Here is a 27,984-nt window from a genome sequence, read left to right as displayed (position 1 = left end):
AACCAGTTCTCATCATAAGATGCCAGTTCCTTGTGTTTGGCAAGTCTGACTGTGTCTACCCATTCTGGTACTTTTAGTTTCGCAGACTTCTCGAGTAAAGCAGCCAGGGCCCTGACAAACTCCTGCTGGTAATGTCTTTCACTGTTACTCTGGGCATCTGGGCATCTTCTCTCTGTGGAGCCGAGAAGGGAAAAAGACGGGCAAGCTTATAATAAAGCTTTTCTGTAGGTAAAATTAATATTTCCAAAACGCGCACCATATAGGAGATATTCTAGCAAGCAGCAACCAATGACATAACCAGCGCATGCGCTCTGAAGGAACGGCATACCTATGCACGGGAGTGACGTAATCACGGCTCGGCCATTCAAGTGGTCGCAAACCACGAACCCAGAGGAAAGACCAGGTGAAGATGGAAGCCTCTGCAGCGGTGACAGCATGGCGTGGATGGCTTCGTTTCAAGGTAAGGCTTTCACAATGTGCTAGTATGAGATGCATACTAGCACATTGTGATATTGCCTTGCATGGGGAAACATTTGATTTCCTAAGAGTTTACTACCACTTTAAATGTTCACTTTCTGAAATTGCAAAGGACTGGGAAGCTCCAATAAAACAAAGACTAAATGCACAAGGCCAGGACCTATGGGTCATTCGCACTATCTATACCAGCCGTTCTAGACCTTTTCAACACAGAGGAACCCTTGAAATAAATTTCAGGTCTCGGGGGCCAAAAATTCAAAGCCTACAACTCATGACACATTAGTGTGACATTCAGTGGGAAGAATGATCCTTACTCTTCTCATCATTGGGAAGAATTACCCCTTTACAGCTAAAAGGAACAATGGTGTCATTGGAAACGTATCTGAGAGGCAGAAATGGCCCATTGTTCAAGGAACCCCTAGCAACCTCAGGAGGAACCCTGGTTGAGAAACCCTGATCTATACGATGTACCTAGAAGTCTGACCTCTCTGAAGAACATGTAGTCTCTGACACTGGACAGATATGGAACTTTTCCACTGCAAGTACCGGCTCGGCTCTACTCGGCCCTGCTTGGCCTGGTTTGCTTTTCCACTGCTGGTACAGCATGGTATGGTGTTGGAACGGTACGGTATGGTTTGCTTTTCCACTAAAGTAGTACTAAAGTTAAGTGGGTGGGATAACAACGGGGTAAGTGAGATTCTCTGACCAATCTAGTAGTGACTGCATGCAAAGGATTGTGGGATATGGTACCGGGTATGGTACCCTCTTGGAACCATAATCGAGGTGGTACGGTTTTTGAGAGCCGTACCGTTCGGTTCCATGCAGTGGAAAAGCGCCGCCGTACCGTACCGAACCGTTCCTACACCATACCATGCGGTACCAGCAGTGGAAAAGCACAAAAGCGAGCCGAACCGTTCGGTTCCATGCAGTGGAAAAGCGCCAATAGTGAAAGTGAAAAACATCTTTTCCCCACATAGCTGTTGGTTGTCTAAGGACAATGTAGCATACAGTTCCACCCCTGGGGAATTATATACATGTTTACACAAATCAATACATAGAACCTACAGAAACCACTTACGATTAATATGATTAATAAAGTAGACTCCGATTTGTTGATCATAGGAAGTTTCCCATCCCCAAGGCAGCTCATTCCCAACGCAGTCTGCAAACGATAAGGGTTTCGTTAACCTGCAACAAAGCATAGCGCAAAATGTTCAGTACGGTGGTGTCACAAAGAATTACTCAGCATGGAACACATTGGTATGTACAATGAATGAGAAAAGTACATTGATGAATGGAACATAAAAGCATATGTATCATTATGTGAGCACTAAAAGCCACTATTTGAATCAATACTGGTGATAAATCTAAATACCTGGATGTTTGCCTTCCACTCCTAGACCTCCTTCTCAACCTGTCACAGTCACATTTACTTCCAGCATATGAAAAACTTCTTTGTTTGCCTGTATTCTAGTTTTATGACCCATGATAATGCTGTACACTGGATTATATGCATTTCTTTTATAGTTTTAGTCTAATGGTTTTCTTCTCTCATTTTATTGTAGACCTATAACTGGCACATAAAGTATTAAGAAAAGGAATAAATTATACATAAATTATTTAAAGAACACCAACATGTACATAAAATCAAGCAGATGTAATTTGCTCAATAAATCTTTATGAAGGATTGCGACTGTCAGGTGGGGAAAACAGGCTTGTTCTATTTGCAATTCTTTTTGCAGAGGAGTGCTTGGAATACAGAACGCTTTGTGATGGAACACCTGTCAGAGCTGTCTAGAATCACACAAATAATGAGTTCACAAGGAATGCTAAATGTTAATAACATACTGAGAAATTGTTTTCAGCAAAGACCTGACAGGTTCAGGATGATGCTGAAGATACTAACCTAACTTGGCTTTCTACGGAGGAACTCTGGCCCATGGGAAGCACTACAACAACCTTGGCTGCATGGAGGGGTTGGCCACTTTGAAAAAGTATTTGCACCCTAGCACACCTTGCTTACGTCTTTTCTACTAAACGATCATAGTTCTATAATGCCAACATTATATAGTTAATATCTTTGGGGAAAAAAAAGACACTGCCATCAAGTCCAAACTCCTGCAAGCTCTTGAGTTATGGGCTAATCTAGAACAGCATTTCTCATCCGGGGTGCCGTGGCAAAGGGACAAAAAAAGTGCACTTTGCTAACCCCTGTATACAGAGAGGAGAGAGAGCACAGCCCAAACCTCTTCCTCCCACCTCATTCCTCCTCTCTGCCGCTATCTATACTCCCAGGGGTCTCAAAACTACGGCCCTCCAGCTGTTTCAGAACTACGATTCCCATCATGCCTAGTCATATCTGTGAATGTCAGAGTTTTACAATGCCTCATGGGACATGTAGTTCTGCAACAGCTGGAGGGCCATAGTTTGGAGATCCCTGTATACTCCTGTTGGCAATACAGAATGCAGTCTGGGTCACCCACCACATTCTTCCAACCGACATCATCAGTTGCTAAGGACAGCTCAGACAGTCCGCCCAGCTTCCTATATTGCCAACGGGAGTATAGATAGCGACAGAGAGGAGGAGAGAGTCGGGATGAAGAGTTGCAGGCTTTGCTCTAGCTCCTCTCTGTATACTAGAGTGAGGAACGATGCCGACTCCTGGGGCCATCTAAAATATGCTGACTCAGAGCCAAATTAATGGAGGCATCTCAGAGAGGGATGGAGGAACATATTTTGAATTAGAAAGGGGATTTGTTCTAGGAAAGGGAGGATGGGGGGAGCGGGGATTTGTGGTAGAAGAGAGGGGTTGGGGTAGATTTGTTCTAGGAAGGGGGGGGGGGGGGTCTGTGCTAGCAGGGTAGTTAAAAGGGAGAAGATTTAGAGACTCTGCCACGGAAAACACATTTTAGGCCATGTTCACACCAGGTGCAGTAATGTGTGCGAAATCACACATTTTCCCACACTGCACAAAAATGTGCTGTTTTAATGCCCCCCCATCTATATTTATACGTTCAAACCAGCTAAAACGCACTGTACTGCAGTACCATGCGTTTTGGTGCGGCGTGATTTTAAGAATTCAAGCTGGTACCTGAACCTGCAGCCGCAACCACCCGCACAGAAAAATTAGCTGGATGCATTAATCCTAATGGCATCACACACAGGTTTTTTTTTTTGGGTTTTTTTTTTGACAGTTTTTAAAAAATATTTATATTTTTATAACTAATTGTATTAAGTTCGACTTTTTAATTAATATCATACATTTAAATGCATATGAATTTATTGACTCCCATTATTGGCACCTTTAGCGCAAGAAAAGCTCAAGAAAAATGTATCCTTTTAAATTCTATTTATGTCTTCACACTGGTCCATTGAGCTTCCATTGTGGTGTTAAAGCCCTTTCACTCCTGCGCAGGAAAAACGTTTCCCTTTAAGTCCTAAGAGACTTTTCACACCACTGGGTTACAGGTACAGTGTGTTATAAAAAGTCCTGCATGCTGCATCTTTGGTGCGGTTTTGGAAACCACACCAAAACGCAACTTCCCATTGAAATACATAGAAATCGCAGCAAAATCGCGATTTTGAGTCATGTCCCTGTTTCACAGGTACAGGCAACCCAAAAACACAGAAACGCACAGAAAACAAATCTGCAATACAGCAAAATCACATTAAAACCCCATATTCCTTTTTACCACGATTTTGCTACAGAGCAGTGTGAAAGTACCCTTACGGCTAGGTTTATTCTTATGCAATGCGGGAAATGCTGCAAATCCTGTGTGTTTCCTGCATCTCAATCGCACAGCGTCCATACAGGGGTGTCAAGGGTTGCAAAACGCAGTGCGATTGCCAGAATATCATTGCATGGGTGTGAACACCCATGCGATACGATTCAGGTGCAGGAAAAAAAAAGGGTCCTGCGCCATTTTGGTGCAAATGCGATGCAATTTCAGCCATACATTGCATGTGATGTGCAAAGAAATGCAGTGCGAATCACATGCGATGTCTGCAATCACACCAGTGTGAACCTAGACTAAAAATCTTGCTTGCTGCTTTTTTGGTCAGTTAAAAAAAAGGCACCAAAAGCGCACCTCCCCATTGAAATGCATTGAAAACGCAGCAAGAATGCATCAATAACACACCCGTGTAACATTTTGATGTGGTTTTTGAATCACATGACCTATGAAGAAACAAACCATAAGCACAGTAAAATCGCTGCAAAATCGCTACGAATTTGCTGTAAAATCACCGCCTATTTGTGGCAAAATCATGTGCCTTTTCGGCACCATTATCTGCACCTTTTTCTCTTATCGGCAAAATGCCATTAACACCATTTTCGGCCTAAATGTTTCCACGGCAGAAATTTTGGTGCATCTCTAGTAAATATCCCTAACAGAGGCACAGACTGAAATGAAAAATTGACAAGCGTCTCCACTCTATCCAAGAAAAAAATAAGTTTTGTCTTTAATTATACTTTTATTATACCGGTTGATCTGTCAAGAACCCATTAAGTATCTAATATCCTATGGTGAGCCGATAACACTGCCTTTGCTGCATTGAAAGTAGTGTTGTTAGCCCTACTGGACTACAGTGTCTGTAGTCTGGCAGGGGAGAACATAGGCAGGGCTGACAACACTGCTTGGGATTTCAGTGACGCAGAAGCAGTGTTGGCAACTCACACTAAATTTATGACAGGATCAACAGGACATTTTCTATAATTTCTGGATTTTATAGACAACAAACCATAGTTATATATGCATATATTACAAAGACAAATTGTATGGTTTTTTTTTTGTTTTTTTTTTAATTTTGTTTAGATATATACTGTAAAGAACCCTTAGTGTCGGTTCACACTATGGCGATCTGACTTCGGGGGCGACTAGTGAAGTCGCCGTGCACCGCGACTTGCACGGACTTCGGTCAAAAGTAGTGCAGGAACTATTTTCCAAGTCTGAGCGACTTGAGTCGCTCCTATTAGAACGGTTCCCATAGCACTGAATGGACCGCGACTTGTCAGGCGGCCAAGTCGCCCGACAAGTCGTGGTAGTGTGAACTGGGACTAACTGACAGTACAAGCCCCCCCCCCCCCTTACATAATTGATGCTACTTGTAGCACTTCTTTCAAATGCACCAACTCTGGATGTAGAGGAAATTTGGAAAGCTTTAAAAGGTGGATGAATTAATTAGAGAATTGAGATGTAAGAAAAATGACTAGTTTTCCTGTCTCCTCAGTGTCTTTTCCAATCTAATTAAGATTTATAAATATTCTTACAGTACAATGCCCAATGACTACTGTTGCTGAGAAGCTGTAAGGACCACTGGATTTTGAATGACTTTATGTACACCTATACAAATTAGTTTTTACATCTGCTCTTCGATCACTGCCATCTTAAAAGCCCAGATTATGTCCAAAAAATTAGAAAAATTAGAAAAATTCAATCTACCTTGCATATTTACAGAAAATGTATGGTATACATGGTCATTGCTGAACAGCAGAAACTTTTTCAGGGATAAACCTAATAATATGAAGTAGACAACAACATTGTTTCCAAATTCTCTATGAGTAAAATACCTTGCAACCTTCTTGGTATGGAGTTGTATTTTATATCTGAGAGCAACTAAGAAACAGATATCCATGGCTGAACACTCTCCAACAGTAAGCAAAATCAATTTATCTACAATTGTTTTTTCATACAGAAAACCCACAACAAAACAAACATTTACAACAGAATGGTTTATAAAAAAAAAAAAAAAAAAAAAATGTAGGGTTTTTTTGAGAATTTTTGCTTATACACGTACACCTATTTGAACCATTGAAAGCCAGAAACACTGCATTACACGCAGTTGTGGCTCCATTCTCTTTAATGGGTCACATTCACGTTCAGTGGCGGTACTGCCTGCGGCTTTACTGGTGGTTAATACCTTGCCAGCATTTGTACATTTGATATGTTTTATGCTCCTTAAAAGTGGAATTTCACCTTAAAAGGGGAAGTTCTGCTTTATGCCCTTCTCCCTCATCACCTCTTAGCAGATACTTTGTTTTGATAGGTATCGCTTCAACTTCCGCTTATGGCACTTTTCCACTGCAAGTACCAGCTCGGCTCCACTCGGCCCTGCTTGGCTCTGTTTGGTTTTCCACTGCATGGTACCGCATGGTACGGTGTTGGAACGGTTCGGTACGGTTTGCTTTTCCACTTAAGTAAAGTGGGTGGGATAACAACGATTCTCTGACCAATCAGTGGCTAGTAGTGACAAACAGTCAAGGCTGCATGCAAAGGATTGTGGGATATGGTACCGGGACGGCCCTCTTGGAACCACAACTGAGGTGGTACTGTTTAAGTGAGCCGTACCGTTCGGTTCCATGTAGTGGAAAAGCGCCGCCGTACCGTACCATACCGTACCGAACCGTTCCAACACCGTACCATGCGGTACCATGCAGTGGAAAAGCGCAAAAGCGAGCCGAACCGTTCAGTTCCATGCAGTGGAAAAGCGCCATTAGATTGCCTAGATGATCCAAGCAGAATATCGGCCCCCTCTTTGCCAACAGCCTTCTGAGACACATCACAGGTCCCAAAAGGCTGCAGGACCATTGACAAAGTTTTGCGTGACTTGCATATGAGCAGTGTGAAGCCGCAAGAAGTCACAGCTGGCTTCCCACAGTAAACATGCTAGTGCCGGGAACCTGAAGACCGGTGAAGTACCAGCTTGGGTGAGGACAGCGCTGGATCCCAGGACAAGTGTGTGTTCTTTTTTTAAAAGTCAGCAGCTACAGTATTTGTAGCTGCTGACTTTTATTTTTTTATTTTTAGGGTGAAGTCTGCTTTAAGTGGGTTTGTAGTAGAATGAACAGTGTGCTCTGTTAAAAGAAGTGGAAAAATAGCATCTACTGGCAGGGTCAACTGGTAATAAAACTACTACTGTTACTGGGGAGACTTCGGAAAATTGCTGCATTTATGCTAGTGAAAGACTACATTATGCATGTAGGTTGTTGATTCTGCCCCTAGCCTCTACTTTAAAGCGGAACTCCACCCAAAATGGGGAAGCTTCGCTTGTCCGCCTCCTCCTTTGGCAACTTTTGGGGGGGGAAGGTGGGAGCGGGTACTTGGTTTTGATAATTGGGCTCCCCCCTTCCCCCGCAGCCTTCTAGGACACTTCACAGGTCCCAGAAGACTGTGACCCATTCACAAACTGCAGCATGTGCAGTAGGAAACCAGCTGTGAGGCCACGACTGATTAAGCACACAGTCAGTGTGTGAAACGCGTCTACCTTGTCACGATTGTCATATTTTGATGTCCAGTCAATAAATCTGGATTTTGACTCAACCTGGAGTGCTGCCAATTCCTTTTCCTTGATCAAGTTTTCACGGAGGCGAGCCGGGGCATGCACCGGTGTGAGTCATCAGGCAATTACACCACCTTGAGCAGTGAGTTCTTGTCTCTTCAAGGCCACAAGGCTTCACTACCAGTTTCCCTTAGTCAAGAGGGTGGCACCAGCACCCGATAGCCGACTGAAGAATCGGCTCGGGTGAGGACACCGCTGGATTCCTGGACAGGCAAGTGCCCCCAAATTAAAAGTCAGCAGCTACAGTTTGCATGAATTGTGATCAGTTCTCAAGAGCTGTGCACTAACTATCAGATTATCATATGATCGCTTGGAAAGCAATATTTTTGGTCCGATTTTCTAATTTTTTGTATTAGGCATTAGGGAAAGACACGTGGACTGTCAGACCTAATATCAGAGGTTAGAATGGTTAAGATATTTAGAGACAACAGATGCTAGCCCTTTCTTTCCTTAAACAAAGACCCAAATGTTCCTCCACACATGAATTGTGGTAGAGAGGTCTGGAATACACACACACACACACACACATACACACACACACACACGTAAATTATGAGAGTGTACATCTATGTGCTTGTTGCACTAATGAAAGGTCACTTGTCGGTCAAGATAGCGAATACTTGACCACCATATACTCTCTGAACCAAACTTTCAGAGATTTGTTTCCCAGACAAGAGGGATTAAAAATGACTGTGTACAAAATAGTGGGCCACTTGAAGGGACCTGCCAGAGAGCAGATTGAGAGTGAAATCAATAAATGTGTCCTGTCAAATTCTTGTTAGGCTCTGCTATAGCTGCCATAATGCCTAAGCAGATTAATGATTAATCCCCAAGTATTGCAGGAATGAGATGCTCCGATAAATAAATCAGGTAGGCTGGATTCTTAGTGTGTTGCGCCTAATTGCAGGAAACACCTTACTCGGGCAATGAAATGGCTGGAATTTCTGGCACGCTGTCAGGACACAAAGGTCATTACACAACTTTTAAATAAGCTGACCTATGAACCTTATATAAGAAGTTAAAAAGTACGACTCATGTTACAAATGCTCATAAAATAGCCAGCACACTTAGGAAAACCCTGCTTTCTATACACAATATTAAAGCAGACCTTTTACTAATTCTCTAACCTTGTCTTATCTCCTTCCTACCCCTCCAAATTTCAGAATTGCATGTTCTGTTTTTTCTGTTTATTAAATGGTGTCTCTCATGTGCAGTGCCAGTTGCTTCCCTAGGCCTCATTCACATTGGCATGATCAAATCTGCATTTATGTGTGTTTAGAGCAGGCATGCTCAACCGGAGGCCCACGACCTCAAACCTAACCCAACCCACACAGCCTCCCTTCAGTTGCCTGCTGCTCTACTGAATGATTGCCGGTCTTCCATATACCCGGCGGCTGTCACACACAGGCTGCTATTATGGCTGGCTCCTCGATCTTCTCTTTCTTTCCTAACAAACAGAAATGGTCATAGAGCCTTTAGCCCAGTAAAATATATCTAGTGGCATCCATACAGGGGTTCTGAAGGTGGAATCTCACTGCTGTGTGATGAGCTTGGGAGCGTATGAGTGCATTATGTGTCATTTTATATATACTTTATTATTATATATTGCTTAATAAAAGATGTTTATTGCAATACTAGGACATGTGCCTCCCGGACAGTGGCAATCGGGAGTAAAAAATGTCCCAACATCAGTTGTAGTAAACAATGCCCTCTCTTTAGTGTAAGTGAGAGGAAATGTGCCCCATCAATTGTGTCTTTGATAGGAGTTGTGCCCCATTATTGGGGTCATTGGTAGAAATTGTGTCCCATCATTGGTATCAGTGGAAGGAATTAAGCCCTATCATTGGAAAGAATTTTGCCTCATCATTGGTGTAATTGGGCCCTATTGTGTCATTGGGAGGAACTGTGCCCCATCATTGGGAGGAATTGTGCCCCTTAGTTGGTGTCAGTGAATGAAATAATGCCCCAAGGGCCGGATAAAAGCAAGCAAAGGGCTGCATCCCACCCCTGGGTCGCAGTTTGGATACCACTGGTTTAGATCGTCCACAGTCCTTGTTTTGGTAATTCAAGGGATGGCTGCAAAGACTCTCATATAGTGAAGGCTACAACACTGGCTCAGAGGTTTTTTGGCTGGTTACACCTGAGCTCCTGAGTGGAAATAATGATAATCTGGTGAAGAAAAATCTTATTTTCGTGATTTTGATTAAACAGTGGTTAAAAATCCAGCAGGGATTGGTCCCACTAAAAATTATTTTTTTTTCAAATATCATCTTTTATTCAGGAATCTTAAAGGTACAGACAGGCTATTACACATAATCTTCTACATGTTACATATTTTTTCTGTCACAACATACAATATAACTTCTTCCTTTATTATACCTTCAAGATCCCTTATTTTTACCCCTTTTTTCCTTTCCCCTTCCCTTCCTCCCCTCCCTTCCCTCCCAAGCAAACAATAAAAACGAAAAAAAAATAAAAAATCTATTCCTGTGTATAGAGATGGTGTTCCTTTAGTTATTATCTTTTCTACCTCTTCTTTTCTTCCTCTTTCTTTCTCCTTTCTTTTTCCTTCCCTCCCCTAATTATTTTACATATATTGTTTCGCTTCTTCCGAGTCTAGGAAGTCAGTCCATGCTTTCCAAATTTTCTCATATTTTCCCTGCTTATTTTGTGTTGTGGCGATTAGTTCTTCTAATCTCCTATTATCCTCGACCCTATTTATTCACTCTCTTATCGATGGGGGTTGTATTTTTTTCCAACTACCCGGGATGCCTACCTTAGCCGCATTTACTAGGTGTGGTATCAATGAGTTCTCATATTTACTTGCTGGTATATCCGAGATATTCAACAAAAAAAAGGCTGGATTCTCTTCTATTTCATATTCTACTACCTTCTGCGCTATAGATCTCACCCCTGCCCAATAAGTTTTTATCTTAGAACAGGTCCAAAAGATATGATATAGTGTGCCCACTTCTTTTTCACATCTCCAACATAAGTTGGATTGGTTTGGAGACCATTTTTGTAATTTCTTGGGCGTAATGTACCATCTTGTTATAAGTTTGTAGTTCATCTCTTGTATTTTAGTGCATTTAATTGGACTGAAGGTAAACCTCAATATCCTCTGGATCTGTTCTTTTGTCAAATTACAACCTAGGTCTCCCTCCCACTTTCTCACCCAGGGTAATTCTGGTTGATCTTCTGGGTTTATCAATAATCCATATGCAGCCGATAAAGTGCGTGTTAGTTTCCCTGGTTTTACGCAGGCCTGCTCAAATCTGGTTAGCTTCCTATCAAACTCTTCTGGTTTAGGTATGGATCCCAGGTAATGGTATAATGGCATAGCTTGCCAAAATGGCAGGTTAAATGGGCCTTCCTCATCCATCAGTTTAGTCACTGAGGGCCACTTTTTTTGTATTAAGAATGATGAAGCCTGTATCTGCCCCTTTTCCCTTAATGATGTAAACCTTTTGCTATCTAGTCCCAACGGGAATAGGGGGTTACCTAGTATTGGGTATAGGGGAGATCTCTCTGTTGTTAATTTGGAATATATATTTGGTCTCGTACAGATACGCAATGTGTTCCCTATTATTAAATGTTGTTTTAAATTTTTGGGTAGGTCGTGGTAGCACCATATAGCTCTTTTCAAATTTACATCCGTTTGCATTTGTTCCAGTTCTACCCATATTTTCGTCTCTGCATTATGCCACCAGTCCCAAATCCTGCCCACGTGTGTGGCCTGATAATAAGCTTTTATGTCTGGTAGTGCTAGGCCCCCTTTTTTTTTTGGGAGGGTCAATATCCTCCGTGCTATTCGCGTTTTCTTATGAGACCAAATATATTTTGAAAATAATGAGTTTATAACTACGAAAAATCTACTTGGTATCCTAACTGGTAAGGCCCGGAGGAGATATAAAAATTTTGGGAGTACAATCATCTTCAATAGGTTGCACTTGCCAAACCATGACTGCATCCCCCCATGCCATTGTTCTAACAATTTCTTAGTCATTGCTATCAGGGGTAAGAAGTTGAGATCGTATACTCGTGACAATTTTGTTGGTATATGTGTCCCCAAATATCTCACTGCCGTTTCACTCCACTTAAACTCATAATTATTTTTCAGTGCTTGTATTTGAGTTGATGTCATCCCCACTCCCATAGCTTCTGATTTCCCGAAATTAATTTTCGAATTTGACACTGCCCCATATCTTTTGAATTCTCGTATCAAATTTGGCAGTGAGATATTTGGGTTAGACAGTGAAAATAACATATCATCCGCGTAAGCGGCTATTTTGAATTGTTTTCCCTTTACCCTCACTCCCTCAATGTCCGGGTTCGATCGGATCTTACAAAGAAAGGGCTCTAGTGACAAGGCAAATAGGAGGGGTGATAATGGGCATCCTTGCCTGGTGCCGTTCTTTACTGGGAACGCATTTGATATTAGGCCATTGGCTTTTACCCTAGCAACTGGGTTTGTATATACTCTGGTTATCCTATCTAGCATCCAATTTCCCATCCCGATATATTTAAGTACTGCAAATAGATAAGGCCATCCAACCCGATCGAAGGCCTTCTCAGCGTTGGCGCTTAATACCACACAAGGGATCTTTTTCTCATTTACTATATGTATCAGGTTGAGTATTCTGATGGTATTGTCTTCTGCTTCTCTTGATGTCATAAAGCCTACCTGGTCTGGGTGGATCAGTTTTGGTAATATTCTTGCTAACCTATCGGCTAACACCTTAGTAAATATCTTCAAATCTACGTTCAGCAAAGATATCGGCCTGTAGCTACCACAGGCCGCTGGATCTTTGCCTTCTTTTAATATCAGTGAGATATGTGCTGTAAGTGTGTCTCTACTCAATGTTCCGTCCAGACCTGTTGCATTATACAGTCTTACTAGGTAGGGTCCTAGAGTATGGGATAATAGCTGATAATATTGTGTTGTCAGACCATCTGGTCCTGGTGCCTTCCCTGGTCTCATTTTCCTTATTGCCTGTTGTACTTCCTCTATACTAATTTCTTCCTCTAGGTATTCCCTGTCCTCTGAGATTTTGGGTAAATTGGACTGATTTAGATATCTTTCTATTTCCCTTTGTGAAGGTATCTCATTATTTAAATTATATAATGAGGCATAAAATTTTTCGAATGTCTCAGTTATTTGTGTTGGTAGTGTTTTTTTAATCCCCTCCGATGTTACAATATTGGGTATATACGATCTCAACTTCTGTTCCTGAACTGTCTTGGCAAGCAGTTTCCCGCACTTATTTCCAGCTTCATAATTTAATTTACGGCCCCTTTGTATGTTTGCTTTAGCTTTGTACTGTAGCAAATCCGTGATCTGCTTTCTGGTCATAGTCAGGTCTGTATATATGATATTCGTTGGGGATTGTTTATGTTTTATTTCTAACACTCTAAGCCTTTCCAACAACTGAGACATCTGTTTATTTCTTTCCCTCTTTATACGTGCCCCATGCTTAATAAGGGTACCTCTAATTACTGCCTTATGGGCTTCCCAAAGGGTGCCCATATTGCAGTCATTTTGGTCATTGATCTCAAAGTACGTATTTAATTCCTGTATTACTTCTTTTAATATCTCTTCCCTTTGTAACAGGCTTTCGTTCAGCCTCCAAAACTGTCTTTTCTGTGAAGAGTTCTCTGTTAGTTTATATATTATTGCTATAGATGCATGATCTGACCAGGCGATATTGTTAATAGATGATTTTTGGACTGCTTGTAACTGCGCATGTGGTATCAAAAAATAATCTATTCTCGAATAGTTTGTGTGTACTGTCGAGTAAAACGTGTAGTCTTTTTCATCGGGGTGTTGTAGTCTCCATATATCGATCAACTGGGATTCGTGCATTATCTTCAAGACTCGTCTACATAGTCTAGTGGAAAGTACCGAAGTCCCTAGGGAGGTATCTACAGTCGGTATCAATGGTATATTAAGGTCCCCTCCAACAATCAGTTGTCCTTCAGAGAAGTTCCTTAAGTTGGTCAGGGTCTTTGATATAAACCTGTCTTGTCGTTTGTTAGGCGCGTATAATGTTGCTAGCGTCACCTGAGTTTCGCCTATCCGTCCTTTTACAAATAGGAATCTTCCCTCTGGGTCTTGCCTACTATCCTGATAAGTCCATGGGACATCCTTTGCTAATAATATTGATACCCCTCTTGATTTTGTCTGTTCGTTTGTGGAATGATATGAATAGGGATAAAATCTATTTTTAAGATATGGTAACTTCTGTCTTAAAATGTGTCTCTTGTATTAATGCGATATCAACTTTCTGTTGTCTTAATTGAAATTATGATCCGGATTGTCTTCTAAAATTTTCACTATACTATTCCAAGTAAAAAATCTGAAATTCTGAACCATTTAATTTAATTGTTTTCCGCCACTGGTTCCAAAATCACTTAGGTGGCCCTCAATCTTCAAAAGGCTGAGAGGAGATTTGTAAACACATGAAAATGATGTCATTAAGACTCGGTTCACATTAGCGCGACTTGTCAGGCGACTTGTCAGCCTGACAAGTCGCGCTCCTTTGCGGTCCATTGACCGCTACAGGACCCGTTCTAATAGGAGCGGCACAAGTCGTACTATTTCGGGGCGACCTCGGAGCGACTTGCATAGACTTCCATTATGTGAAGTCCCTGCAAGTCGCTCCGAAGTCGTGGTGCACGGGACTGACAAGTCGTCTCCCGAAGTAGTACAGAGTCGTGTCTCCCCAGTGTGAACCGACTCTCAACCTTAGTATTTACCTACATTTAAGATTGGTCAGTTTAGCTACGTTTGGAGAAAATAGAATTCTGTGCATCCAGGATCCAATTAGAAACTCTAAATGCATGTAAACAAAGATAAACCCTTTTTAAAGCAAGAACATCTAAATCGCAGGAAAAAGTGACCTGGGAAGCATAAAAGTGGTTAATACTTCCCAGAGAACTTCTGTTGCATTTAGAAAAGTCTGATGGACAAGTGCAAATGTGAATGTAGCCTTTTTTCCTCACCCAAGCAATAGTAATGTGTCCCTTTTCCACCTGTAGCCTCCTGAAATATCACGTCACAAATCCCAGAAGGCTGTAGTGACACAGTTTTGTGAGATTTTGCGTTGGTTATGTAGTTTGTTTTTGCGCTAAATATATAAGAGGGAAGTGGGAGGAAGGAAATAAGACAAAGTGAAAGATCTGCTTTAAGCCCTGGTTCACGACGACGCTACTTTAAAATCGTGCTACTTCACTTGAAGTAGCATGGTTTCAAAGTAGGAGGTCAGTGCAATTTCAGGTGCTACTGGAAAGACATCTGTGGGGCTTCATGCACAGATGTTTATTGAAATCACTCCTGAAAATCGATAGTGCAGAAACTACTTTTGCAAATCGGTGCGGCGTCATAAAGTCATTGGCGCAACGATCGGAACGGTGCCGCCAGCAATAGGCTGCGACTTGTCATGCAATTTGACAGATTGCTTCAATGTGAATGAGGGCTTAAGTTCATCTCTTTACTTTATTATTAATTAAAATTGTTTTAGCCACTTGCCTACTGGGCACTTAAACCCCCTTCCTGCCCAGGCCAATTCTCAGCTTTCAGCGTTGTTGCACTTTAACCACTTTACCACCGGAGGATTTTGTTGTCCTACGTCCAGGCCACTTTTTGTGATTCGGCACTGTGCGACTTTAACTGACAATCGCGCGGTCATGCAACGCCGTACCCAAACTAAACTTACGTCCTTTTTTTCCCACAAACAGAGCTTTCTTTTGGTGGTATTTGATCACCACTGCGCTTTTAATTTTTTCCGATATTAATAAAAAAAAGCGACAATTTTGAAAAAATAACAATATTTTTCTACTTTGACAGTTAAAAAATATCCAATATATTCAATTTTTGTCATACATTTAGGCCAAAATGTATTTAGCTACATGTCTTTGACAAAAAAATTCTAAATGAGTTTCTTTAACGGACAATTGCGCGGTCATGCGATGCTGTACCCAAATTAAATTTATGTCCTTTTTTTTCCCACAAACAGAGCTTTCTTTTGTGGTATTTGATCACCTGTGCGATTTTTACTTTTTGCACTATAAACAAAAAAAAGAGCGACAATTTTGAAAAAATAACAATATTTTTCAAATTTTTTTTATATAAAATTCCACAAAAAAAATGTAAAAATCTAAATTTAACATTTTAGGACAATATGTTTTCTGCTACATATTTTTGGTAAAAAAAAAATCGAAATAAGCGTATTTTGATTGGTTTGCGCAAAGGTTATTGCGTTTACTAACTACAGGAAATTTATGTCATTTTTATTGTTTTTTTTTAAAAAAGTAATGGCGGCGATCTGCAAATTTTTTTGCGGGACTGCGACATTGCGGCAGACAGATCGGACCCTTAACTGACATTTTTGATACTTTTGGGGGTACCAGTGACATTACTACAGTAATCAGTGCTATAAATATGCACTGTTACTGTAGAAATGACACTGGCAGGGAAGGGGTTAACTTTTATTGGTAATCAAGGGGTTAATGTATGCCTGGTGCTTACTAACGTGTGTGGGGGGAGGGGACTGTGTGACACAGGCACAGATCGCAGGTTCAGCTATGCTGAATCCTGCAATCTGTCCCTGCCTGTCACTTAGGAGATCCGCCCGCTTTGTTTACACAAGCGGGCGGATTTCCACACTCGATCCCCGACGATCGGGGAAGAGCAGCGGTGATCACCGCCTCTCTTCCCCTGGCCCGACTCCCGCTGTGACTGAATACAGCGGGAGCAAGCCTCCGGCGGCGTGCGGCGCCCACAAGGGAAGGAGTCCAGCGCCGTAGGTCTACGTCGCTGGACGATATCGAGCCACTTTGCCGCAGTACGGTCAACGTGACCGGTCGGCAAGTGGTTAACACTGTACCCCAATAAATTTTTATAATTTTTTTTTTCAAACAAATAGAGCTTTCTTTTAGTGCTATTTAATCACTACTGGAGTTTTTACTTTTTGCTGAACAAAAAAAGACAGAATTTTGAAAAAAAAAAAAGAAAAGTTTTTATAATTTGTTATAAAATTTTGAAAACAGGTAATTTTTCTCCTTCATTGATGTGCGCTGATGAGGCGGCGCTGATGAGGCGGCACTGATGGGCCCTGATAGGCACTGATGGGCACTGATAAGGCAGCACTGGTGGGCACTGATAGGTGGCACCGATGGGCAATAATAGGCGGCACTCATGGGCAAGGATAGGCACTAATGGGCATTGATAGGTAGCACTGATGGAAAATGATAAGCAATGGTAGGTGACACTTATGGGCAGCACTCATGATGGGGCACTGATTGGCAATAATAGGTGGCCCTGGTGGGCACTGATAGGTGGAACTGATGGGCACTGGTAGGTAGCACTATTGGGCACTGGTAGGTGGTGCTGGTGGACACTGATAGGTGGCACTGGGGGGCACAGATGCCCCTCTCCTCTTCGGGACCGATGTCCCTCTGACAGCAGCGGCGAACGGCTTTTTTTTCTTCTCCCACTGATAGTGTGAGGAGAAAAAAACAGCTGATCGCCAGCTGCAGTTTACATTACATGATCAGCTGTCACTGGCTGACAGCCGATCAAGTGGTAAGGATCTGTGATCAGCCGAGTCTCATGGACTCGCTGATCATAGAGGGAGCCGCACCCGCTCCGCAGATAGTGCGCAGGCAGCTCATGCACGGGATGACGTACATGGAAGTCCTCCTGGCAAGTAAGGTCCACGCTGTAGCCCTATTTCCCAGTGAAGGGACTCTTCACTACAACCTTCACAAACACACAGATCTCAGCTACAGAGGAAAGGGGGTGGGGATTAGACGTCACACACTGCACAGAACGGAGAAGAGAGCTCAGTGTAATCTGAGACCTGAGGGGAGGAAATGGACAACAACATCCCCCAATACACAGTCTCTTAAGGAAAACATGCACAGCTCAGGCTTGTCAATCACCTTCTGTGAGCTGGGAAGGGACATAGGACTGTCAAAAGTGATTCATGCAGGAGAAATAACAGAGGAGAAATGCCACCAAGTGCTTTGGATTGAGGCTAGCATACACTATAGAAGGATATACTTTGTTAACTTTTCATTTCGGAAGCTTATAACCACTTTAAGGAAAACAGGAAACATCCCAGAAAGGAGTGAATTAACAGCTGTTTCTAAAACCGGGTTCTAAAAGTCGAGTTTTTTGCTGTTCATATCAGCACATTATGTGACGTCAGCCAGTCCTCCCTGCACACACCAGGTGAAAGAGTGAACAATACACACGTTCATTGCAGAATGAAAGAGAAGTTACATACAAGCATATTTAACAACAGCCTCTTACGAGTACAGTCACGGTAAAACTAGAGCTAGCAGATAATCATGTATTCTTCCCCTTTCACTGAGTACTATTATATTCAAGTACACTGTAATTTAAAGAGACTCATCCTACAACACTGCTGCCTTGTATAAAGAAGCCATTAATGATATTCAGCACATCTACCGAGACAATCCTGTACTGGATATTCCTCATAGTATTACCCGGTAACTATTCCCATAGCGGACACTTCAGGTATGGGTGAGCACTTGAGGGCAGAATTTAACCACTTAAGCCCCGGAAGATTTTACCCCCTTCCTGACCAGGGGGTATTTTGCGATTCGGCACTGCGTGACTTTAACGGACAATTGCGCGGTCGTGCGACGCTGTATCTAAACGAATTTGGCGTCCTTTTTTTCCCACAAACAGAGCATTCTTTTGGTGGTATTTGATCACCTGTGTGATTTTTTGATCACGCGCTATAAACAAAAAAAAGCGTCAATTTTGCAAAAATAGCCATATTTTTCACATTTTTTTATATGAAATTCCCCCCAAAAAAAATATAAAAATCAAAATCTTTTAACATTTTCGGCCAATTTGTTTTATGCTACCTATGTTTGGTAAAAAAAAAAAATCGCAAAAAGCGTATTTTGATTGGTTTGCTCAAAAGTTATCGTGTTTACTAACAAAGGGAAAGATTTTTGTCATTTTTGTTGTTTTCTTTTAACGCGTAATGGCGGCGATCTGCGATTTTTTTTGCGGTACTGCGACATTGTGGCGGACAGATCAGACCCTTGACTGACATTTTTGCCACTTTTGGGGTTACCAGTGACATTACTGCAGTAATCAGTGCTATACATATGCACTGTTACTGTAAAAATACACTGGCAGTGAAGGGGTTAACTTTTTTTGAAAGGGAGGGGCTATGTGTGTCCCTAGGGGCGTGCTTTCTACTGTGATTGGCTGTGGCTTCAGATGTATGAAGAGTGATCAACGGTTCTACATAGTAGAACCGTATGATCATCCTTCATACACAGGGGAGAATGACAGGCAGCTTGTTTACACAAGCCGTCTGACTTTCTCCCTCTCCCCCGCCGATCGCAGAGTGACCGGCGGACATCGGGCCCGCCGGTCACACGCGCGGGGGGGGGGGGGGGGGGGATCTGTGACCACGCGGGAGCGCGCCTCCGGCGGCGCGCGCTCGCTCCCTAGACCCTCACAAGCTAGTGACGTAGCCCTACGTCACTTTGCCTGTGAGGGGCTGACTGCCGACGTAGATAGTCGTGCGGCGGTCGGCAAGTGGTTAACCACTTAAGCCCCGGAAGATTTTACCCCCTTCCTGACCAGGGGGTTTTTTGCGATTTTTTACTGCGTGACTTTAACGGACAATTGCGCAGTCGTGCGACGCTGTACCTAAACAAATTTGACGTCCTTTTTTTCCCCACAAACAGAGCTTTCTTTTGGTGGTATTTGATCACCTGTGCGATTTTTTGATCATGCGCTATAAACAAAAAAAGAGCGTCAATTTTGCAAAAATAACAATATTTTTCACATTTTTTATATGAAATTCCCAAAAAAAAAAAAAGTTAAATCAAAATTTTTTAACATTTTCGGCCAATTTGTTTTATGCTACTTATGTTTGGTAAAAAAAAAAATCGCAAAAAGCGTATTTTGATTGCTTTGCGCAAAAGTTATCGCGTTTACTAACAAAGGGAAAGATTTTTGTCATTTTTGGTGGGTTTTTTTTTTTTTAACGAGTAATGGCAGCGATCTGCGATTTTTTTGCAGTACTGCAACATTGTGGTGGACAGATCGGACCCTTGACTGACATTTTTGACACTTTTGGGGGTACCAGTGACATTACTGCAGTAATCAGTGCTATACATATGCACTGTTACTGCAAAAATGACACTGGCAGGAAAGGGGTTAACTGTATTGGAGAGGGAGGGGTTAAGTGTGTCCTAGGGGTGTGCTTCTAACTGTGATGGGACATGGCTACTAGTTTAAGAACAGAGATCAACGGTCCTACATAGTAGAACCGTCTGATCTTCATTTTTACACAGGGGAGAATGACAGGCAGCTTATTTACATTAGCCGCCTGCCTTTCTCCCTTCCCGCCGAACGATCGCAAGTGACCGGCGGACATCAGGTCCGCCGGTCACACGCACTGACTTGTCTGGGAACGAGCCGGGGCGGGCGCGCGCCTCAGCGGAGGCATGCTCGCCCGCTATTGGCTCACAAGCCAATGACAGGCTAGTGACGTACCGGTACGTCACTTTGCCTGGCCGGGGCTGACCGCCGCAGTATATGTACTTGCGGTGGTCTGCAACCGGTTAAAGCATCATTTAGACAACTTCCATTGCAATTTCCGAAGGCAACTGCCGCCATCAGCTTTTCTGAAAGCCATGAAACGACAGGAACTGTTGCTGGTAGCATGGATGTTGAAAGGGTATGAAATTGTCTGCAGATTCCCTTGTGTAGGTCAGCATCAGGGAGTCTTGTAGAAAGGTTGCCTCACTAAAGAGCTTGGATCTCTATCCATCACCACAGACACATACTGGGGGGAATTAAAAAAAAGCTGCCATGTCACTATTCTAGCATTAATTACCCCTAATAATGTGTTCATTTTTGGGGATTATTCAGCATAGTTTGGGGGAATGCTGACTTGCCTTTAAAAACCTCATATTAGTAAGAGCTATCACTGCATTCAAAGTAATCAGGAATAATGAAGAATTGCTAGGTTAGTGTTTCTGTCTTCATTATGTATGGCTGCATGTTCAAGACTGCTAAACCTTTTAGGCCTCTTGCACAAAGGAGTTGAAAAACACATTTTTTACCGATTTGAAATGAGATGCATTGTTGTCTATATGGGACATTGCCGACAGCTGAGTAAAGATCAGTAATACAGCAATAAGTACAGAGCAGTAAACAAAAATAGAACATTTTATATTGGAGTGCAGTAATTCACGCGCATGCACTTGTGTACATATCTATAAGCATGTAAAAGTCCTGTAGGTTATGTGTTTCAAATGTAATTTAGCCTAAAAATAATGGTATTTTACTTACTTACTTACCGCAAAATCCATTTCTCGGATGTTCATTGACACAGCTCCTGATTTTCATAACCATTGGGCTATACTTCCCCCTACAGGAGTAGGACACTATAATATTACAACAATAATCTGGCTACGCCTATGGGCAGTCCCAGGAGGTATACTCCCTCTCCCTGCAATAGGTACTCAGTTTAGTTAAAAACAGCATCAGAAGAATTACAACTCCACAGAGGGGTGGGTGTTGCGTCTGTCAAGGAACATCAGAGAAATGGATTTTGCGGTAAGTCAAAAATCCCATTTTCTCTTTTGTTCATTGACGAACACAGCTCCTGATCTTCAGTACCGTTGGGATGTCCCAAAACAGTGTTAAACATGAGGAGTGGGAACAACAAAAAAATTCCCCAGGCTAAAAAACAGTAGCCAACCAGGCAACAGGAGCTCAACCAAAACAACTGAGGCCCACTTGAAAAAAACAATACACCCTCAAAGAGGATCGAGTCCTCTAAACCTCTATCAAGTCCTCTAAAACATTGCGGCCAAAAGAAGCATCCGCAGATGCCAACACATCGACTTCATAGAACTTCGTCAAAGTGTGCCCCGACGACCAGGTGGCCACCTTGCAAACCCGCATCACTGACGCCTGAGGACGGAAAGCCCAGGAGACACCAAGTTCCCGAGTTGAGTGCGCCCTGACAGGGAAAGGAGAAACTTGACCCCTGATTCAATAGGCTTGAATAACCATTTGTCTGATCCATCTGGAAATGGTCGCAGAGGAAGCAGACAACCCTTTCCGAGGTCCATCCATAAACACAAATAGTGAGTCCGACTTCCTAAAATGCTCCGTAGCTGCCAGGTACACCCTAATTACCGAGACCACATCCAAGGCATGCAAGGCAATTTCTTTCGGATGTTTCCGCCTGGGACACAGGAAAGGTAACACAATGTCCTCATTCAAATGAAAATCAGAGACAACCTTTGGGAGGAACAATGGACAGGGGCGAAGAACCACCTTATTTTTGTGAACCACCAAGTAAGGAACAATAGTGTAACATCGCCAGTTCGGACACCCTGCGTACAGAGGTGATAGCCACAAAAAGGCCACCTTCTGAGACTGCGTAAGCAAGGGAATCTCCTGAAGATTCTCAAAGGGAGGTTTCTGGAAGACCAAAAGCACCAAATTAAGGTCCCCAGGGCAGCAACAGAGACCGCATTGCAGGAACCAAATGTCGAACACCCTGAAGAAAGGTACGCACCAGGGAGTGTGTGGCCAAGGGTCATTGGAAGAAGACTGCCAAAGCCGACACCTGGCCATTGATGGTAAAAGAAGACTGCCAAAGCCGACACCTAGCCCTTGATGGTACTCAAGGCCAATTTCTGTTCAACCCCCCATTGAAGGAAGGTCAAGATCCGAGCCACTGAGAAGGAGCGAGGATGAACCCTAAGAGACTCACACCACGCAATGTACGTCTTCCACATACGATAGTAGATATTCCTAGTAGTAGATTTCCTAGCCTAGCTTTTAACAGCGTTGGAATCACAGACTCTATCCATCAGCACCTGCCGTTCAACAGCCAAGCTGTAAAAGCCAGCGACTGTAAAGCAGGATGGAAGATTGGTCCTTGGGACAGCAGATCCTCCCTGAGAGCAAGCTTCCAAGGAAATTTGGCGAACAGCCGCACCAAATTAGCGTACCAAGCCCAACAAGGCTAGTCCGGAGCCACTAAGATGACCGGAATCCCTTCTGCCTCAATCCTGCTAGAAGTCTTGGCAGAAGCTTGAGAGGAGGGAAGGCTTAATACAGACGATACTGACCCCACAGGGCCACCAGCACGTCTGTGGCATCCCCCAGAGGATCCCTTGACAGAGCCAAAAACCTCTGCACCTTTCTGTTAAGCCGAGATGCCAACAGATTCAGCTCGGGGATGCCCCACCAGAGACACAACTGATGAAGAATGTATATGGCGGAGAGGGCTTGAACAAACCTTTCTGCCCACCTTAGAATGGCAGCTACCTAGACTAGACTATACTAAAGGACACTTTTTGTGCCCCCTTGGTGATGGACATAAGTCACAGCCATGGCATTGTCCAAATGAATGCACACTAGACATCCCTGAAGACGATCTGTCCAATGTTCCAGGCACAGTCTGATCGCTCGGAGTTCCAAGACATTGATTGGTAGTCTGGACTCCTCTAGTGTCCAGATCCCCTAAGCAGAATCTTGAAGAGGACGCCTTCCCAGCCAGACAGGCTGGCATCCGTGGTGACCACTGTCCAATACAAGGGGAGGAAGGATTTTCCCAGCTGAAGCCCCTGAGAATGAAGCCACCGTATCAGGGACTCCTTCATTCCCTGGCTCAGTCTTGTCCCATTTGGCAAGAATGTCTTTTTAGGGACCTCGTATGGAACTGTGCAAATGGAACCGGCTCGAAGGTAGACACCATCAGACCCAGCATGCGCATGCAAGTCTGGAGGAATGTATATATAGTAGAAAGAAAGCGGCACCTCCAGTATTAGGAAACTTGAAACTTGCAAGCAATAAATAAGCACATGGTGTGAAACGCGTCTGCTGATCCAGTCTGTCTTGTGTGTTCGATGTTGGATGTTGGACCTTTAATTTTACAATAAATTCAAGTTTCAAGTTTCCTAATACTGGAGGTACTGCTTTCTTTCTGCTATATATATATATGGACTTTCCAGGCTGCGGACATTCGGCGAGCACCCAGTTTCCTAGGATTACCACAGTTCGCCCTGGGTCTTTTTGTTCAGCTGACAGCCTTTGAGAAGAGATTTGCTTCCTTCTCTGCCCTTTAGTCTGGAGGAATGACCATCTGCTGGACAGCAGGAGACGAATTGCAGCCTGCAATTTCAGGAGTTTGTCCAGAGGAAGGAGCACTATGGCTAAGGCCTATTAAATAGCTTGGGGACCCCAAGTGGATGCTTTGGTCGTCCCTGCTCTTTCAATTCAATACAATTCTGTCAAAATAGGCGGGGAAAGGAAACACCTTTGCTACTCTGGGTAGCTTGCGAGTGCCAAAGGGAACCTGCGCCTCCGTCACAGCGGCATCTTCAAGGTCTCACGTACAGATACAATCAGTGCTTTCACCAACGTCTCCCCAGCACCCCCTAACACTTACCTGAAACCCATCTCTGTCCAGTGATGTCCACAAGTCCCTCGGCAGTCCGGGACTCGCCCTCTTGATTAGCTGAGACACAGCAGCGGCGCCATTGGCTCAAGTGGCTGTCGGCTGTCAATCAAAGTCAGTGAGCCAATCATGGGTGAGAGGGGGCGGGGCCGAATGGCAGCTCCATGTCTGAATGGATACACGGAGCTGTGACTCAGCTCAGGTGCCACCATAGCAAGCTGCTTGCTGTGGGGGCACTCGACTGAAGGGAGGGGCTAGGAGCAGCAAAGAGGGACCCGAGAAGAGGAAGATCCAGGCCACTTTGTGCAAAACCACCTCACAGAGCAGGTAAGTATAACATGTTTGTTATTTAAAAAAAAAAAAAAAAAAAAAACGAGACTTTACGATCACTCTAAAGCAGGGTTAGGTTATAAGTTAATATACAAAGCTTTGAACATCTCACGGAGCACTGTTCTATCCATGATCCGAAAATGGAAAGAGTATGGCACAACTGCAAAGCAAACCTACCAAGACATGGCTGTCCACCTAAACTGACAGGCCGGGCAAGGAGAGCATTAACCAAAGAAGCAGCCAAGAGGCCCAACTCTGGAGGAGCTGCAGAGATCCACAGCGCAGGTGGGAGAATCTGTCCACAGTACAGGACAACTCTTTGTTGTGCACTCCCCAAATCTGGCCTTTATAGAAGAGTGGCAAGAAAAAAGCCATTGCTGAAAGAAAGCCATAAGAAGTTCCATTTGTAGTTTGCGAGAAGCCATGTGAAGGACACAGCAGACATGTGGAAGAATGTGATCTGGTCAGATGAGACCAAAATTGAACTTTTTGGCCTAAAAGCAAATAGAAGAAAACTAAAACTGCGCATCACCCTGAACACACTGTGAAACATGGTGGTGGCAGCATCATGCTGTAGGGATGCTTTTCTTCAGCAAGGACAGGAAAGCTGGTCAGAGTTGATGGGAAGATGGATGTAGCCAAATACAGGGCAATCTTAGACGAAAACCTGTTAGAGTCTGCAAAAGACTTGAGACTGGGGCGGAGGTTCACCTTCCAGCAGGACAACGACCCTAAACTTACACCCAAATCTACAATAGAATGGTTTAGATCAAGGCATTATCATGTGTTAGAATGGCCCAGTCAAAGTCCAGACCTAAACCTAATTGAGAATTGGTGCCAAGACTTGAAAATTGCTGTTTACAGGCGCTCTCCATCCAATCTGACAGAGCTTGAGCTATTTTGCAGGATGGGCAAAAATTTCCCTCTGTAGATGTGCAAAGCTGGTAGAGATGTACCCAAAAAGAATTTCAGCTGTAATTGCAGCAAAAGGTGAACACTTTTCAGATATTTGTAAAAAAAATTCTAAACCATTTATCATTTTCCTTCTACTTCACAATTATGTGCTGCTTTGTGTCTATCACATAAAATCCCAATAAAATGCATTTACGTTTTTGGTTGTAACATGAAAAAATGTGGACAATTTCAAGGGGTATAAATACTTTAAGGCACTGTAGCTTTAAAGTAGTATGGCAAGAGGGTCAGCACCCAGGGAAATAGATTTTTTTTTTTTTTTAGAAGGGAAGGTAAGCAATGGCAGCCCTCTATCTATATGTTATGACATATTTTAAAGAACGATTCTGATCTAAAAAAAAAAATACAGGATAGAATTGCTTAACAAGGAAGATCTGCTGAGAACCCTAAATATATAACCAGTAATTGTTTATATGAATTTTCCTTGCAGTTAATAAGCCTGACGTTTGACACGCTGTTGTCTGTGCCCAACTACTTCACCATTTCCTGCTGACTGCAGCAAAGTTAATAGAGCAGAATAGGGAACATTTCCAGCAAATCCAACCGGTCTACTTATAATCAGCTGAAGGGGAGACTTTTCGCTTTTCCTTAAAGTGGTTGTAAACCCTTATATATACCCAGTGAAGTGACTGGCTTCAGGTGAAACACAGAGATGAAACAAATCCTCCTCTAAGATGTACCTGTTTATCTGCAGTCTTCTCTTCTCTACATCTATTCAAAGGTGCTAAAATATAAAGCTGGTCTGCGAGTTCAGAAAAAAGAGACGGAGAGATGAAATGACATACTTCAGAGCTCAGCGAGGAGAGTTCTGACAGCCGATTGGAGGGAGGTGACACACCTCCTCCCACACAGCACACAGGAATATAGGTGAGGCTGTCAATCTGCTGGAGGTCCCTCTCCTGTCACCATTTTCATTCTAGGTGTCAGAAAAACTTGTCAGAAGTGATTCATGTTGATAACAGAGGAACAAAGCAGCAGATAGAAATCACACTTAGTGCTCTTAATTGAAACAAGTACACACTATAGAAGGTAGGGATCGACCAATATCGTTTTTTCATTGCCGATACCGATATTTTGGTCATCTCGTATCGTTTTTTTTTTAGTTTTATTACTTGACAGGTACTCTTGTGGAGGGATCTGGGGGTCTAAAAGACCCCAAAACCCCTCCCCTGCACTTAAAAGCATTCAAAACGCCAAGTTTGGCTGTTTTGAATGCTGTAATTTTTTTTAATCTGGTGCCAGTACCCGGAAGTGATGTCATGACACCCCTTCCGGGTTTTTGCATGGAGACCCGATCAGAGCCGAATGTGGCTTTGATCGGGTCTTAGGCGGCCATGCAGGCTGGTTGCCCGGAAGGCGGCTGGGGGGGACATCCCCTCCCACTCCTTGTAATGACAGCCGAGCGGCTTCTCAGCTGCGTCGGTTGGCATTACAAGACAGCCGAGCGTCGGCTATGGACACCGTTACCGGGTTGATGCCTCTAGCTGCAGGCATCACTCCGGTACAAGCACTTTCCGAAATATCGGTAATATCGGCCACCTTGGTGGCGATTCCAATATATCGGGGAGAGTGCAGATCGGCCCTTGATATATCGGCTTTGCCGATAATCGTCGATCCCTGATAGGAGGATATGATTTATTCATATTTCATGTCTGAGGTTTACATCCACTTTACATTTTTCCTTTTGTACCTTCTATATAAAAGATCCTCAGATATAAGGTGACCCTATTAACAGTAGATGCTTAAAAAGTCAGAAAAGTAAAGAACCTATTGAAGAAAAATGTACAGAGCTTACATAACCATATTAGATGTGAACAGCTACATTATAGTCCTTCTTTCGTTTGTGTAACCCTCTGACTATGTAGTGACAAAAGGAAAAATCCAAAGGGAACAATTGAATTGGTTGAGACTGAACTTACATCACAAGCCATTCTTTCAAACACCCTCTAACCCCTGAACAGTTGCACAAAAGTGATCATTGGTGGAATCCACATATGTCTTTTTTATATAGCAGCCACAACTCAATGCTGTGAAAAAAGTCACAATGAGTTTTCACAATTCCCAAAACACTTGTCATTACAGAATCTCGCTTTCTGTGCTGCTGTAGTAAACCTCGGATTGATGAAACGGGGAATGGAGATGGTCTGCTTCAAAGGTTTGCCCTGAGCACCACAGCTAAAATATTGATGAGCAATTCTAGACGCAAACCATGGGAATGTCCCTTAATATTTTATAGCCCACTGTATTAATTGCAAAACTGGAAGCTTTGCACTCGAGCAGATGAAGTTGTAAATGTATAACAACAAAAAGACCACAACGACATACTAAAGTATTGATCACTATAATCCAAAAAATTGTTTATTTTCTATTATTGATTATAAGG

The 27,984-nt window shown here is 43.0% G+C and overlaps 1 protein-coding gene across 1 annotated transcript in view; it reads right to left on the bottom strand.

The window, feature by feature from the left end:
- Positions 1-27,984, bottom strand: part of WWC2 (WW and C2 domain containing 2) — a 354,353-nt gene that overhangs the window by 241,209 nt on the left and 85,160 nt on the right. Inside the window, exon 2 of the mRNA XM_082256568.1 lies at positions 1,556-1,665. Within this exon, the coding sequence (XP_082112694.1) occupies positions 1,556-1,665 (110 nt within the window). The remainder of the gene's footprint in view (positions 1-1,555; positions 1,666-27,984) is intronic.

The sequence above is a fragment of the Pelophylax lessonae genome (genome assembly GCF_965119305.1).
Source record: "Pelophylax lessonae genome assembly, chromosome: 1".
Taxonomy (NCBI): Eukaryota; Metazoa; Chordata; class Amphibia; order Anura; family Ranidae; genus Pelophylax; species Pelophylax lessonae.
Note: the sequence above shows the minus strand (reverse complement) of the source record. Positions and strands in the feature narration are given on the sequence as shown.